The 16,419-nt window shown below is 36.7% G+C and overlaps 1 protein-coding gene across 5 annotated transcripts; it reads right to left on the bottom strand.

Annotated features, from left to right (window-relative positions):
- Positions 1-1,906: 1,906 nt before the first annotated feature.
- LOC137712904 (uncharacterized) lies at positions 1,907-12,368 on the bottom strand. Of its 5 annotated transcripts, XM_088685745.1 has the most exons (11): positions 11,656-12,336; positions 9,197-10,736; positions 7,781-7,999; positions 7,453-7,544; positions 7,122-7,229; positions 6,178-6,284; positions 5,913-5,968; positions 4,965-5,142; positions 4,552-4,596; positions 3,773-4,063; positions 1,907-2,978 (listed from the first exon to the last, which is right to left on the bottom strand). In XM_088685745.1, the coding sequence occupies exons 2-11, from the start codon at positions 9,197-9,199 to the stop codon at positions 2,128-2,130; spliced, it is 1,950 nt and encodes a 649-aa protein (XP_088541871.1). In that variant the 5' UTR covers positions 9,200-10,736; positions 11,656-12,336; the 3' UTR covers positions 1,907-2,127. The 5 variants fall into 5 exon arrangements, with proteins under 5 accessions (XP_088541871.1, XP_088541872.1, XP_088541873.1 ...); XM_088685746.1 differs by lacking the exon at positions 9,197-10,736 and having other exon boundaries at positions 11,656-12,366; XM_088685747.1 differs by lacking the exon at positions 4,552-4,596.
- Positions 12,369-16,419: the final 4,051 nt, after the last annotated feature.

Raw genomic sequence — 16,419 nt, 5'->3', positions numbered from 1 at the left:
GAACTTTTCTAGTTCAGTTATATTAAATGTTTTAATTTTTTGAAACATTTTTAAATTAATTTTGGCACGTATAATTATGGGATATGCTATCTACACACTCATTTTTACTTCTCACGCATCCTTTGTTACTTTAATTTTTCTTTAATTTATTCGATCCGATGTTCGAAAATTAAAAAGATTTATGAAAAGAAAAAGGAGTGTGATATCACACCCCATAATTACACGGTATAGTCACGGATCTTGTTTGTATTTTAATTCAGGTGGTCACTGAAAAAAAGTAAAAAACCAGAACAAAATCACATCACCAGATAACTCCGTCACTGCAACTCTGAAAACCGAACAAAAACAAACGGTGGATGGCAATGAGGACTCAGCGTCGAAGCCGAACAAGTCAGAGAGTCCCCCGCAGCTCAAGAAATCACGACCACCGCATCCGACGACGCGGAGCCCACTACTTGAAGTCTTAGCCATATTATATCGTATAAATATTCTCATGTCCGGCCACTATCATTTTCAACTTTGCAACTCTAATTTAACCTTTATAAGCTTGTCTTCTGCACTAAATGACCAGAGCTTCGTATTATTTTGTGCTTGAACAGGGAAATGAGATGTGCATTAAACCAGCAGAACTGTATTTATATGACCAGGAAGAACTGTCCTTTTACGATATTGTGCTCAGGGGTCGTCAAAGGCAGGAAATCGTGATTGGATATCGCCTTGTAAACACAGATCGACCCATAATTAATCCATCACCGAAGTTGGAGGTAAGGAAATGGTCCCATGATGATGTTTTCGTGGTTATCTCCGTAAGTGAATGAAACCTCGTATTACCAGTGTGATAAAATGGTCTCCGCTCCCAACCCTACTAATTTAACCTGTTCATGGCATTAGTGACTGTCTACTATACTCTATACTTGAAGAGTTCCGTCATAGTTTTTACCGAGGCACCAAGGCCCTCGGATCAAGTGATCCCCTTGAAATTTCATTCAAAGGTCAAAAAATTATTATAGCTTTTAAGGGATCAAAACAAGTAGGCCGTTGGATGAGATTTCAAAGGCCTAGATTACTTGATCCGGTGGTTTTGGTGGAAGAGATCCGGAGAGAATCTCTTTCCATTGATGACATCCCTTTCCGCCTGAAAATTATCAGTATATAGCGAAGATTGATGCTTGTACCCAGACGAATGTTGTATCAATGGGTTGATGGAACTTAACTCGCACTTGGTTGAGCCAATGATGGGATTAGAAGCGGCATTTATGTTGTACCATTCGAAGGAAGCCTTTTTTTTTGTTTAAAAATTGGTAGATTTTTGTTGTAATGAACAAAATGTAGTATGAAAAGCTCATTTTACTCTTTATTTTGTAAATTTAATAGGTTTGCTTTTGAAATGGGATTTCGATTAATTATGATTTTTTGTTAATTTTGGTCTCACAAACATGAATTAATGCCCAAAATAAGATGAGATTAGTCGGAGAATGATATTTAATTCACATTTTTGTTGATGAAAACTAAATAATATGCAGTGTGTAGAAGGAGAAAAATAATTTTCTACACATTCTTATTTATTCAATTCTAAAATAAAAAATAAATGGGCATGCCAAGAGAAAACCGGACGTGCATAAATCACTTCTCAAGTGTTTTCATATGGAACCGGATCCCCACTGGGCCCAAAGAAACTAAGCCTTGACATCAAATGGTCCAAGCCATTAAAATTTAATCCAAAGGTTACAAACAGGAGACCTTCTGAAAGTTATAATAATTGTAACCGTTGGATCAAATTTCAATGGCCTGAATCATTTGATCATTGAGCTCAATTCCTTTGGGTCAGTAGGGGATCCGGTTCCTTTTCATACTTTTCACATAACGTAACGAGTGACCGAGTTTGATCCAAAAATAAACAAATAGATTCGAGTAATTAGTGTTACCTGAATAGCATAAGATTAAGAGTGGTAAATAATCATCTAACAGCCTCTTAATTAAATTACAAAAGATAAATCACTGGAAAATATAGACCAAAACTACTGTAAGCCAGATTTGAAGCTTATCCTGCGAGCCAACACAGTTACCTTCCAAAATTTAATCTACCCTTCTATTCCTAGGATGAAAAACGTCGGCGGCCGTCGGCGGCTAGATTAATATCCTCACAGCAGACTTGACGGCGAGTAGCTCTTCTTCCCCGACTTTCTTCCACACCCCGCCTATCATGAGATGTCCGTCGACATCTTCCCAGGATGAAACATCCTCACCTTCCGACACAGAACCATCCACTGCCGCCCTCATTTTCTTAACACATGGGTTATCTAGGAGCTGCATTTCGGAACTAGGTCTCTTGACACTGCATTGGTTCAACTCCCACATCTCTTTTCTTCCTACTAACTCAGGAACCTTTTCCAGGACATTAACATCCAGAACAGGAAGGCGGCCAGAAGACCCCACAGCTCGAGGCAACATTCCAATTGGACACGGGTTCCATGATTTTGCCAGAACCCATCTGTTAGTGTCTCCGACATCAGCATCGATCCTCTTCACTACTTTGCTCCTCACTATGCGACGTTTAATCAGCTCTAGCTTCTCTGCTGCTTGACTTATAGATTCTTCTTGCTTCTTAAATTGATTATTTGAATTTATATGAACAGTATCTTCTTCAGTACCATCTGAATTTGATGAAACAAACGAAGAGAGCTTGTGCAGTTTTCCCACTAGGAAGCTGTCCCCAGTCAGCTGTGCAAGATGGGCGGCAGAATCCATGAGCTTTTTATTAGCAGAAGCTGATACAATAAGACATTTATGTAGGAGTTCCATCAGAATTGCTTTTGAGAGAGTTTTGCCTGCTGAAGAAACTTTGATTTCGGCTGCAGAGTCCATTTCATGGCGAGGCTTTAATCCTTCAAAATTTTGAACGAGCCACGCAAAGAGAGAAGAAAGGTGTTCAACTTGGAGTACCTCAGCCCTGCGGTCTGATGATGTGGAAATCCCTCCTAGACAAATTCATAAACGCAGCAATCAAGATAAGAACGCTTGGATAATTTAAATTTTGAGCAAATACAAATCACACGCTCAATTTTGGTGAGTAAGTTTAGCTGTCGCAAATAACATTGAATTCACACTATGAACTGAGAATATCAAATACATAATCGAACGGATTCAAAAGCAGGTGTCTGAACTTGCACTGTGAATTTAGGCTAGGAAATCAAATGCACATCATGCACCTAAAAAGGCATCTGGCTTTAGCTGATTATATGCAGCTAACATTAACATGCTTTCAAGAAAGCAGCTTAAACTCTTAACTGATTGAGGATTCGATGGGAGGGCTCCTCTCCTTAAGCTGTTGTGCTGTATTTTATACTAAAAAGGACACCTTACACAGATATTTCTAATACTCAATGTTGATTACTCATCTAACCTAATTCAGCAGCTTATTCTTTAGTGCTTCTGAAAACCAGATGCCTTTCCGACCTAAAGGAGGTACGTTGCTGTTTAGCTGTCACCAAATGTAATATAGAAATGAAATAAGCAACTTTATCAGGGGAAGCCAGAGGAAATATATCTCAGCATGCAAATTCAAAAACACTCTATACTCGAGAAATTACTGTTCTGATGTGACCGTTATTGCAGGCTTGATCACTTACCCATCTCCAGCATAAAAAAGCAACTCAGTAACCATGTATATATAATTAAAATCTACACACAATCTCGGCATATGTTCTACCAGTCTATATCTGAATAAGGAACAAATTATACAAAAAATAAAAAAATTAGGTCACATGATTACCCGTCTCATATATCACTGTTTCCCGAGTCTCAATCATATCAAGAACTGCATTCAGAAGAGCCAGAAGCAACTCTGGTTCCTTGTTTGAAAATTTTGTCATCACAAGCTTCCACTCATTCAACGAAATAAGTAGTCCTGGGCCACTTTGGGTGTTTACTGGAAGCTCCGAGGAGTCTGAGGAATTTATAGCCTCCAACAAGAACTCCAACAGTACAGAAACAACTTCTGAGGAGAAGGAAGAATACAGCCCAATAAGACTTTTCAATATCCTTTTACGGTCTTTTTTTAAACCTGGAAATGAAGTACCTCAATTAATAACGATACTTAAAAAAACATCCATGTTTTAAAATACATCTTGTTCTTGAATCACGGACATCCGATCAGAATTATGATGGCTGTGTGCACAATACAAGAGTAAGTCAGGTGTAGCATTGCATCAAATAAAACGTTCTAATCACCTAATACATTTTCTAAACATTCTAATCAACAATAGTAATATTTTCTTTGGTCAATACAACAATAGCAATTAGGCATACAAGTATAAAAAGAGAAATATGCAGGTGTAGCATTATATCAAACCCAAAACATGACATACACATGGACTACATGGACATGTCTCAGTAGAGAGTATACGTCGTACACATGATACACATCGATAATGACTTCTTTACAACAGCTTAGCTATGTAAATTCCATTTCCTTGGAACACAACATGACAATCAACGGTTTTCTAAGCCTCCCTTGTGATTGCGAGATAGCTTGCTGATTGAAATACATACCATGATAATCCATTCCCATTCCATCATAAAGAATATTCCCCAAAACTAGCAAAAAAAAAAAAAAAAAATTGTGAACAAGCATTTCAACATTAGAGAAAATTACGGATTCCTAATTTTACGGACATTTTAAAATTCTATCAGAAAATAACTCCAAACTTATTGTCTAAGATTACTCCTTTACAAAGAATGGGTGAAGACTGAAAAGAAAGTCCTGACCATATAAACAAGAAACATCCCCAGGAGATGAAAACATCACAATCCCTACAAAATGTAGCTGCAAATAACATGAAAAGATATACACGGTGCACCACATATTCTCTCTATGCAAAAGCATCAGAAAATATTGTATCCTATATATATCAGAGATTTAGGCAGTATAATCAATATAACTTGAATAAATGAAAATTTCATACCGCGCTTTTTCTTGACATTTGAAGAATGGGATTGAGGAGTCGTCTTAACTCTTAAGGAGAAGGCCAATTCATGCAATTTAGACCTTATTTCAATTCTGATATTATCAGTTTCATTACCATGAAATGGAATTTCCTTCTTCTGAGGCTCCCAGTAATAACACTTCAACCAATCAAGGGCCTAAAAACACCAACCAGGGATAATGTTTAACTACTCAAATTTAAAGCAAGTCATCCTCTTCCAAACAACTCGTATACAATCATTGAAGTATTCCAGTAGGAAAAAAAGGGTAAAAAAGGAACAAATTGTCATGAATTAAAATGAACTTGTAACAGAGCCATAAAGGGTTATGATAACTGTTGAGGGCCCTTTTTATCCTCAAACATTACTTAATAATATCTGGTGATATTCATGAAGTCAAAACTATTAAGAGACTAGCTGTAAAGGGTTTGTTTTCAGAAACAAGTTTAATCTTCCCTATTCACTTTTTCTCTTTTTGGGTCACTTAATCTTCCCTATTCAAGATCTGAAAGTTCTAGCCCACGAAAGTGATAGCTAGAAACATATTGAGATAACAATATCATTTTGTTACAATTGAAATGCAGAATATGATGTCTTCCAGCCAAAATAGGCTGGAATAACGCCAAGTGTGGGAAACCTGAAATAAGAATCTGCTCTCATCAGAAAACGTGTCACCTATGTTTATATGGAAAAACAAAACCGGTTTGCACAACTTAATAGAATTCAGACATATTATCAAATAAAACCACCATTCTGTGCAGCACCCACAAGTAGTTTAATCAAATATCAAATGATGCCTAACTCGGATTCTATTATAATTATTCATCATCAAATAGACTAGATTTCTCAAACATAAAATCTAAAAGTTGATTAAGCATTTGAAGAATTTGAAGGTGGGAAGTTTTTGATATACCAAACATGATATGTACCTTAACTGAAGCAGTACGAACAACGTCAAGTGCAGGAAGTTCACGGTGAGATCCCTCTAAAAAAATTAAAGCAATAGCAAAGTGAAAAATAAAAATAATGCTCAATGCACATTATCATAAGTGTTCAAAAAACTATTTAAAATACCCAAAGCCCTGTGCGCAAAGTAGGCATAAGTCGAATGGGCATGGTTGGTTATCTAACAGAAAAGCCTAAAGGCTTAACCAACAAACAAAAGATTACAAGATAAAAGTTGGAGCTGCTCACCATGACGAACATCAATCAGTGTACGTGGAATGCCAATTGCATCAGCAGCCACAGCAATTGACACCTCTGTTTTTTTCCGTGTCTTCTCAACCACACCATTCACAAGCCTTCAGAAACAAGCCAACTAGTGTGAAGGTGATTATTTATGTGACATCACATGAGACAATGACAAACAGAAAAAGGAGGCAAAATAAATATGAGCTTAAACATTAATCCCCTATGAATTGAATCCAGAATTTCTCTGTTCTATGTCTACTATGAAAACCTCAAAAATTATCTTGATATGTTACTAATATCAGTTATGTGATGGGACAGCTTAAAAAAATTATGCATGCTATACTTACAAGAACCCATTGCACAAGATATCTTAAATTGAAGATAATGAGCAGTGAATGCATGTATCAAGAAAAATTCCCAACAAAAAATTCGGATGCTTAAAGATTCTTCCAAATGATCCTTACTAAGAACATATACATCTACTATACATCCATAATCTCAAGCTGGAGCTCTTTGAGAGAACCATATAGTCAAAAGTTTTCTTCTATACAGTTCCAGGTATAGCTGAAACTGGAATGTAGCTGGGATAAGTCAAAGACCATGCCATAATTTGTAGAAACATGAAAAAAGATCCAACACTTGATGCAACTAGCTATTTAACATGCTTGTTGCCCATATATGAGTCAAAGTAGTCTATCTCTCCGTCAAACCCACTACAAACTACCTCCCAAAGAGAGCGAGCGAGAGAGAGAATGTGTGTGTGTTTTGATTCAGGACTAGAGTTTTGATTCAGCATTATAGTTTATCAAGGACCATGTTTCTACTAATTATTGCACTGTGCTTATTATGATAGTATTACTAAGAATATGCATCCATACATCACAAAATGATAAGGAGTAAAGAAAAGAATGGAGAGATTTAAGAGCACAAAATTGAAGGAACCTCACCTCATGATTGCCATACAATATAACATGGCCAGCATTTCCTCTGAGAGTGAAGCATCAAGTGATTGATCTGTTCTGGAATTATCTAAAGCATCATTTGACAGGTCCTTTCTATAGTTCAAAAACACATACACAAAGTTGTTGGCAAAGTAGGACAAATACTTTATCTTTTGAAGAAATTCAGAACAATATATGAGATATATTATAAATATATACAAACATAACCACAAAGCAAACAGCATTTAGCATAAAATATTCCCTCCCCCACCCCCACCGGGTAAAAACAGATATAAGTTGATCCAAACAGGTGCATAGGAGTTGGAGTAAAAGCTACCTAAAGTGAGGATCTTTTCGTTGAATTTCAATAATTGATGCTGTAACTTCAATCGTAATAGGAAGACAGCCTCTGCTTCTCCATGTTGATATCTGTAAACAACAATTAAAACATAAAAAGAATTTATGGCATTGCCAGAAACCTCACAAAAAAATTCAATTTAAAGGAAAAAACTCTTTAAAAAGTAATTGTGTCAATTAATTTTCAAAATTATAGCAATGGATACGCAAGCTTCAAACAAGCAATATCCACGTCAAAATTCCTAACATAACCTTTTCTTGTTTTCCACGGTAAGCAAAATGAAAACATGAAGTTGGGTTTCTCTTACTCTTCTCAAAGCGGAAGCCACAAAATCAGGTGAATTAGAGAAAAGAGATTTTTCGACAAAGAGCCACTCGTCCCAACTCAACCAAGGCACCAATTTGTAGCTGTAAGGTGATGATGATGACGACTTTGATATACCCAACTCCTCATTATCTCTTGATTCTTCCGTGTACCCCAAAAGTTCTTCCATTACAACTCTTCCACTCGCTTTACCTCTACAAAACTAATAACAAAAAAACAAGTACAGATGAGAGAATAGCATTACGAAATTTTATACAAAATACAAAATAAACTTTTCCAAATTAAAGCTCGAGAGGTAGCCAGAATTCTCAGCTCTGATGCACAATACTTAACATTCTATAATCATATTTAAAGCACACATCATCATAAATTCACCATAACTGAACACATTAACATGATTGTCTAATTCTTTTGGTTTTATATGCACTAATTAAAACTACTGTGCTACTGTAGCTCTGGATCAATCCAAAAGCCCTAATGCTTGAATAAAACTGACAAGCTACCCTAAAAGAAAAAGACAGCTTTATGTCGTTCAGTTACCTTGTTCTATCAAAACTCATGCACCATCTAGCTTCAATATCAACCCAACGTAAAATCAACAACACACCAAAACCATCTCAAGTTTCACGTGTGATTGATTATAAAATAATAGCAGACCATATAAACAAAAGAAGGGGATGGTAAAAATAAAGATGACAATGAACAGCAAGAGTATGGGTCCTAAACTTCAAGTCACAATAATGTGCGGACCCAACCTAGATGATAACATGATAGAATGCACAAAATGAATACATTAAAAAGCTTGCTCGAAACAGCACCTGTACCAATTCTATCCACAAAATAAAAGCTTTCCTAATAAGAATTGAATCAAATCGTTTCCTTCTCCATCATGTTAGCTATTCAAAAACTTCAAGTCTAGAAACCCATTATCATTTATAAAACTGTTACATGAATTTTAGGTTTCATTCTCAAAAGGCAACACAATAGGAAAATCACATAATGAACATCAAATATCTAACATCTAACTTCTAATACTCTTACCAGTACCCACAGAAGATATGAAAGGAGGTATCTGAAATATTATTTGCACAATAAAATCCAAGCCTTAGCAAGTTAGCATACAAAAGGGCAATCTTTCCAAGATAATTTAACACAACTCATTTGTTCAAATACAACTCAAATTTATCAAGGTAATGAAGCATTTAAACAAATCATCTCAAGAAGCAGAAAACACTAAGTAACACACTCACCAGATAACAACTAAAATCCAATTAGGCAGAGACTTAACTCCAACTAGGATGAAATTTAAAACCCTCAACGAAAAAATGTGACAACACCACAGGAAAAGAATGCAATTTGTATTCATGAGAAAAAAAAAAAATTTAACTTGATGCAATACCATTGTTATTTATAAACTACACTGCCACTATATTTTTTGCCGAAGATACTAAGTTTCCTGTATGTCTCCAAAATAACAGCTGTCCTTTCAACAACCCACTTCCTATCACTAAAGGTAAAACCAGCTTCACCCGCATCGGATCCTGGGCAGCAATTATGCCTTCCGTAGCAACAATATGGTATATCATCCAATAGATTAACTCATCTTCTCAATCAAAATACACATCATGCCACCAAAGCATTATACGTATCACATCAATCTCTATATGACCTCCTGAAAATTTCCATTTCATCATTGCAGCATTATTAGAATCATCAAATGCAGCATCTCAAGAGCAATTATCATTGATCTCCTCTCCCAGTTCTTCTATACCACAATTATCAGCTGACAGAAATCAGTCTTCTACCACCAGGGGCCAAAACAAGATTCGAATTATGCCTTCTTGGTATCTTATTCATGAGATGAATGTACCGATACCGAATACCCATTAATGGGTGCTTCTCAATCAAGAAGTTCTTCCTATATGCCTCCCTTAGTACCACAGTCTGTGTCCTAATTTTATTTGAAACATAAAAGATTCCTGGGTGATGCCCCACAGCCTTTTTCAACCTAGACCTTTCGAACCCCAAATACTCTCCCAAAACATACAAATTTTCCCTCTCGGTCTTCTTGGAAACCATAAGCCAAAGAACCTCATGAAGCACTGCCACCGTCCACTTCTCCGCCTGATCGCTATTTGCTGAAAGATGGGCTGCATTTTCGTATGGTGAAATATATGGCAATCTCTGCCATTCCTCAACCCAATCTTTCACCCTCTTATCCAAATCAAACCCTTTTGGAAAATTCATTGGAAATGCAATGTGCTTTGACATCTTCTCACTCAGGTCAACCATTATCGCCCTTTTCTCCAATTGAGAGAAAGCAAGCTCCTTTCTCCAACAAACAAGCCCCAACGCAAGCTCTAGTTTCCCAGTTACTGCATCCTCAACCTCACAAACCTGAAAATAATCTGGGAAATCAGCAAAAAGGGTACCCACAATATCATGAGGTAGACCCAGATCCCATTTCAATCTGTTAATCAGGTGCATGGGCAACTTGGTCCCTCTGGTGAGCATCAAAACCTTAGAAAGTCGTTCAATGGCATTGTATTTGCTAGGCATGAAGGTATGAATGGCTGACTCTTCTTTGTGGAGAGAGAGGATTTGTGGGGTGAGCTTGACATGGGGAGGGAGGCCAGGGGAGGGCTGGAATATGGAGAAGAAGGAAGGATATTTATGGAAAAATTTGGAGGATGTGGTGGGGAGATCAAGGTGGGGTTTGAGCAAAGAGGCTGCAGAGAGAGGGAGGGACCGGGAAGGATTGGAGAGGATTTGGTTCTTCAAAGAAATGGATTGTTTAAGGTCTTTCTCTCGTTCAACTACGTAGTCCAAGTATGGATCTCGAACCCATTTTACCTTGGCGTTCACAAAGGTCCTGATGGTGTTGAACCGATGGGGGAGTTTCCTAATCAGAGACATAGTCATGACTCAGATGATCAAACCTATCATCAGAGCCCATATCAGAAACAATTCATCTAGCAATAGAAACTCACAGAAAAATAAGAAAATCCACCAACCAGACACTAAGATAGGATTAAAATTGTAATCTAAATCATCCATATTACTAGGAAGAGAATCATAAGAGTTAAACTGTGTACTTATAGCTACAAGGTGGTGGCACAAAAATAACTACAAACATGAAATACATACTGATGTCTTAGAGATACTTGTATCTTCATATTCTCAATTCCCTTGGAAAAAAAACCAAAACATTGAGAACTAGCCAATCCTCATTGTCTAATTTCTAGACTAAACCAATGTAAAGAACTTCAACCTTCATGTGGAAGGCATTTATTCAAACTAGAAGGCAAACCCTAAGTCATAACAACGAAAGTAAAGCAAACCCGAAAAAAAATAAACAAAATAAGAGAAGACAAATTCAACATCTAAACCTATTAATCTATTATATATCGACTAACGAATAATTGTCAACCAAATGCACGTCAAATTAAAAACGTAAGAAATATTTATAGCATTCTCAGTCCTCCAACTCCATCCCCACCATGAGTATGTTATCATTAAGGTTAGGCTATGAAAGCTTGTACAACTTCAGTTCACCCACTACAAACCCATTTCAAAATTCACACCAAGTGCAAAAAGAATCACTCCTATCAAATCCAAGCACCATTTTTTTTCTCTAAGATTCAATTTCATATTTTTTTTTTGTCTGCAAAAACTGCAGAAACTCTCCGAAAAAACAATTTTAATCTTACTTCTTAGCAATCAAGACAAAAGAAATATGCCAAATTTAACACTCAAATTGAAAGAGCAAAGTATGAGCTTGTTCAGTATGAAATAAAGGGCAGACCAGAACAAGCAACGCAAAAATCTGTTTTAACAACTCCACGTTTCCAAACTCACCAGCCAACTCAGCCGCGAGAAACCGAGATAAACACTGTGACCGTCTGAGCCGGCGGCGGGAAGGAAACCGCTTTCACTCAATAGAGACGGGCGGGCTTAGTGAGTGGACACGGAGCGATGATGGTGTCGGCGAAGATTTGCTCGGGGTTTTAGGGACTACACTCGCTGGGCCTTTCTCTTTGGACAATACTTAGGTACTGAACAGTCAGTATCTCCCAATTTTACTGACCACCTACATGGCCCAATAGCATTCTAACATCTGTCATACAACCCAGCAACCAAACACCCAGATTCATTCACGCCTCCATCGCTCTGACCTTCCGACTGCCCCTTTTCCACTGTCAACCCATCTCTCACGGATCCAGAGCAACCCATCCTCTCACCGGCGACCCCCCTCCAATCCCTCTCATCTCCGGCGATCCCACTCCTAATCGTTCTCTTCTCCAGTGACCCACCCCCCGAATCTTATACTGCGAATTGGGTGCATGTACGCGAGGAAGATAACAAATTAGGTGCACATATGCCAGTATCCATAATCTATGATTTCTTTTCGAGATATTTCAGACTATCATAAACTTATTTTGTGGTGAGAAGTGGGGGATTGGGGTGGGGTCACCGGAGAAGTAAAGGATAAGGGTGGGTCGCCGGAGAAGTGATGGAATAGAGACCGATTCTGCACATAGGCAAGGACAGGAAGAAGATTGTTTGGTTATGGAGATAGCAAGTGACAGGTGTACTAATATCATTGGACCATAAAGAGGGAAGTAAATTGGGTACTCACTAGGGAGTACCCAAGCATTACCCGTTTTCTTTGGGCCGAATTAGCCACACGCCCATTTCAGACATTTTCGGCTAAATACTAACATTTCAGTCGTCAATGCTCTTACAGGGCCGACTTATGGCCCGTTTGATACTTTCTTTTATTTTGGTTTTTTTTTTTTTTTTTTCTAGAATAAACAATATTATCGACATTAAGAGGGATGGGGGATGGGTTTAACCTCATAAAGAGCTAGCAATATTGTGGTTCAAATTCGTTTTTAATGAGAACCAAACCTAAGACATCTCACTTATAAGTAAAGAGAACTATCATGATACCGTAGTACTAAGTGGTTTGTTTTTTTTAATTAATGTTATTATTTACACTAAAAGGGGGGAGTGGGCAAAACCTTACAATGGGTTAGCCATAATAATATGGTTCGGAATCGCCTTTGAGCCAGAATCAAACCTAAGACCTCTTATTTACAAGTGAAGAAGAATATCACTAGACTGTAGTACTAAATAGCTTCGTTTATTTTAGTTTAGTTTGTAATTTTTGGTTAGAAATAACGAATAATTGCAAAGAAGAAATTACATATGTGGTACTAGGGGTGCAACTTGGATAGGAATTTTCAATTCCGATCACTTTGAATCGAAAAGTTATAAAATATTCCATCTGATTCAAATATAAAACCAAAATTCCGAGAATTGAATAGGAATTGGAATGTATTTGAATATTTCGAATCTGATCCGAAATATTCTGAAACATCCCCAACTTTATTACATTTCATACACTTAATTATGTACTTACTGATTTATCACCCCCTTAGTATAATATATGGTTTTTTTTTTTTTTTTTTTTTTTTTTTTTTAGTATAATGTATTATTGTATCACTTTTGGTGGGGAGGTTGGTCATCGTTTTTAGATTTAGGGTTTTTTACTTAGGCATTGTTATGGGCTCATTTTTGGGGTTTTTTTTTTCTTACTTTACTTTTTTAATGGGATGCACTTTTACTTTAAAGTTGTGGATTGTCTGTGGACTTGCCTCACTTTGTATTAGTGTGTATTTTTAATAAAACTAGTATGCCCACACAAAAAGTGTGTGAATATATTTTTTTTATTTTGAATACATCGATATTTTTACTCTAAGGAGAGGGAGAGTTCGGCTAAGCCACACAATGAGTAATCTAATTTGGTATTGAATTCATACACGAGATTCAAACCTAAGATCTCTCACTTCCAATTGAAAGAGGAATATCACCAAACCGTAGTACTAAGTGACCCATTTTTGTTTTTAAAATGGAAGGATAAATGAAGAGAGTGAGAGAATTGTGGGAGTGAAGATATAGAGGAGAGAGGTTTTTGTTTTATTTTTAATTTTTCAATATTAGAGATATGTTAGAATCACATGTGAGTAAGTCTTAAGAGAAAACACTGAAATTTGGTTTATGTGAAATTACATTATGTCCATGTTTATGATTTCTATTCAGTTTTGATTAGAGGGTTAAAATGGTAATTTTATGGAAGTTTGGTTGACAATCAAGGTTCTATTAATATGTAGTTAGTTGTTGGACCACAAAAAAATTGTCTTTGTTGCAAACTTGCCTAGTCATAGACATGTCTCAATTATTTGCAACATTAAGGCTAGTCCGATCAATTCGTTTGAACTAATTGTGCTTGTATAGTGTATGTTGGGCTGAGTTAGCATGTATACTTATTTCATTTAATTGAGAAAATACATGTAATTTTAATATTTAATTGACTGTCAATAAAAAATGGTTCATAAGTTCCTTAATAATTAAGTAAAATGACAACGGATTTTCAAACATCAAAAAGTCCAAATTTAAAAAGAAAATTTCAATGTCAATAAATGATTGGGTAAATTACATAAAACTACCTCAATTATTGGGTCAGTCACAATTTCATACCCCGTATTTAAAAAATTTCAATGTCATACCTCATTTACGAATTTGTTACAATTTCATACTTTCCATAAGTTGTCTATCAATTCCTCTGTTAAATGCTGACATGGCTTGAGACATGACCCACTTTCTATTAAAAAATTAATTAAATATTAAAAAACAAAAACAAAAAACCACACCCAGATCCCCTTCCCCCCACCCCCCCAAAAACCTTCCTTCCAAACCCAGAACCCCACCCCCACCCCCACCTCCCTCGTAACCCCCCTCACCCCTCTTTTCCCTCTCGAGCCTCCCAACCACCTCCGTCTCCTCCACTCTCTTTACCTCCCCTCAAAAAATAAAACTAAAACAATCAGAAACAAATCTGAACCCAGATTGTCCAGATCATCGCACCCCACCCACGATCTCGGTGACGAGCATGATGTCGTTGCTGCTACTAGTGGTGATGGGGGGGTTGGGATTGTTGTTTGGGTGGGTGGCGGGGTTTGAAGAGTGGAGGAAAGGGAGGTGGTTAGGAGGCTCGGGAAGGAGAAGAGGGGTGGGGGGGGGGTGGTTCTGGGTTTAGAAGGAAGGTTTTGGGGGGCGGATTGGGATGGGGAGTTTTCCAGGGGGGAGGGGATATGGGTGTGATTTTTTTATTTTTTAATATTTAGTTAATATTTAATTAATTTTTTTAATAGAAAGTAGGTCACGCCTCAAACCACGTTAGCATTTAACGGAGGAATTGACAAATAACTGACGGAATGTATGAAATTGTAACAAATTCGTAGATGAGGTATGGCATTGAAATTTTTTAAAGACGGGGTATAAAACTGTGACTAACCTAATAGTTAAGGTAATTTTATGTAATTTACCCTAAATGATTTATCCAAGTTTCCCTTAGATTAAAAATCAGAACCTACTAACATGAGATGCTACAACCAAGTAAATACAAATAAATTCACCAAAATAACTACAATAAATACATTTTTATTTGGGCAATAGAAATGAATGACATGCCTTGCAATGCCCGGCATGAGTTTCTTGTGCTTTGTCTTGGTCATAGAGATGTTTGGTTTTTTCTTTTTAACTGTATGCTTAGCTTATGTATAATATCAATACCTGTAGTTGTCAACTCTAGCAGGTGTCATCGTTCTCATTGGTCCTTTTTTTTTATGATTCATGAAAAGCACATGAGTATGCAACACAATACACGTGCATGTATTCATCAGAAGAAAATGTTTATATTTCTCTGTTGTTTTTCACTGATGGTGACAACTGACAAGGAATTCTAACCTCATTCGATTCCATTTAGCTAGCGTTTGTAGCTAAAAATGACAAGAAGATTGATGCAATCACCACCTAGTGAATGCAAATTTGAGTGTTTTGGAGTTTCGGCAAGGAACTATGCACATTGCTTGGATTCTTACATGTATGAAGTTATTTATCTTTTAACCATAGCATTCATCATTTCACTGTACAAACGAATAGAAGATTTTTCATAGACTCTTTCAAAAGTGGGACTCTTCAGGACTCTCTGTCACCTCATGTTTTTTGCACAATGTTTTATAATGTTGGCATGATAATTAATGTTAAACTATGAGGTGACAGAGAGCCTATAGAGAATTCCAATTTTAAAAGAGTTCTCTTAGCATTTATCTTTCTGCACGTATTAATTATTAGTATCATTATATATTAGGAAAACAAAACAAATTCTAGGATCAGTTGGAGATTAAGTGAAGTATGTAAGATCGAACAAATAAAAGACCTTACATGTATTAATAAAGAATTAGCTACTCCTTCTATATTGTCAGTTATTTTTAAGGTTAACGAAACTTCAATTTTCTTTAAGGACTTCGGTAAAAACCAATGAAAATATAATCATTTTGGTGTCGGTTGCAGCTGTCTGAGTAGCATGGAAAGGCTATGCACTTTTGGCAGCAACTCCAATTTGATTTCGTGTGCATCGAAAACCCTAACCTGCTTCATTTGTAAATTACCAACAATACTCCCCAGGCGTTACTCCCAATCAACCTCCCTCTCTCTCTCTCTCTCTCTCTCTCTCTCTCTCTCTCTCTCTCTCTCTCTCTCTCTATATATATATAT

Source organism: Pyrus communis, chromosome 15 (genome assembly GCF_041283825.1).
Source record: "Pyrus communis isolate YQ-2024b chromosome 15, ASM4128382v1, whole genome shotgun sequence".
Classification (NCBI taxonomy): Eukaryota; Viridiplantae; Streptophyta; class Magnoliopsida; order Rosales; family Rosaceae; genus Pyrus; species Pyrus communis.
Note: the sequence above shows the minus strand (reverse complement) of the source record. Positions and strands in the feature narration are given on the sequence as shown.

Bases quoted from the DNA above. Each gene is read 5' to 3' on its own strand.
- LOC137712904 (XM_088685748.1), bottom strand. From the start codon at position 10,719: ATGACTATGTCTCTGATTAGGAAACTCCCCCATCGGTTCAACACCATC. The intron at 6,285-7,121 runs GTGAGGTTCCTT...TTGTTTCTGAAG, and splicing joins TATTGTATGGCAATCATGAG to GCTTGTGAATGGTGTGGTTG. The intron at 2,979-3,772 runs GTAATCATGTGA...GAATTTGTCTAG, and splicing joins AACAGTGATATATGAGACGG to GAGGGATTTCCACATCATCA.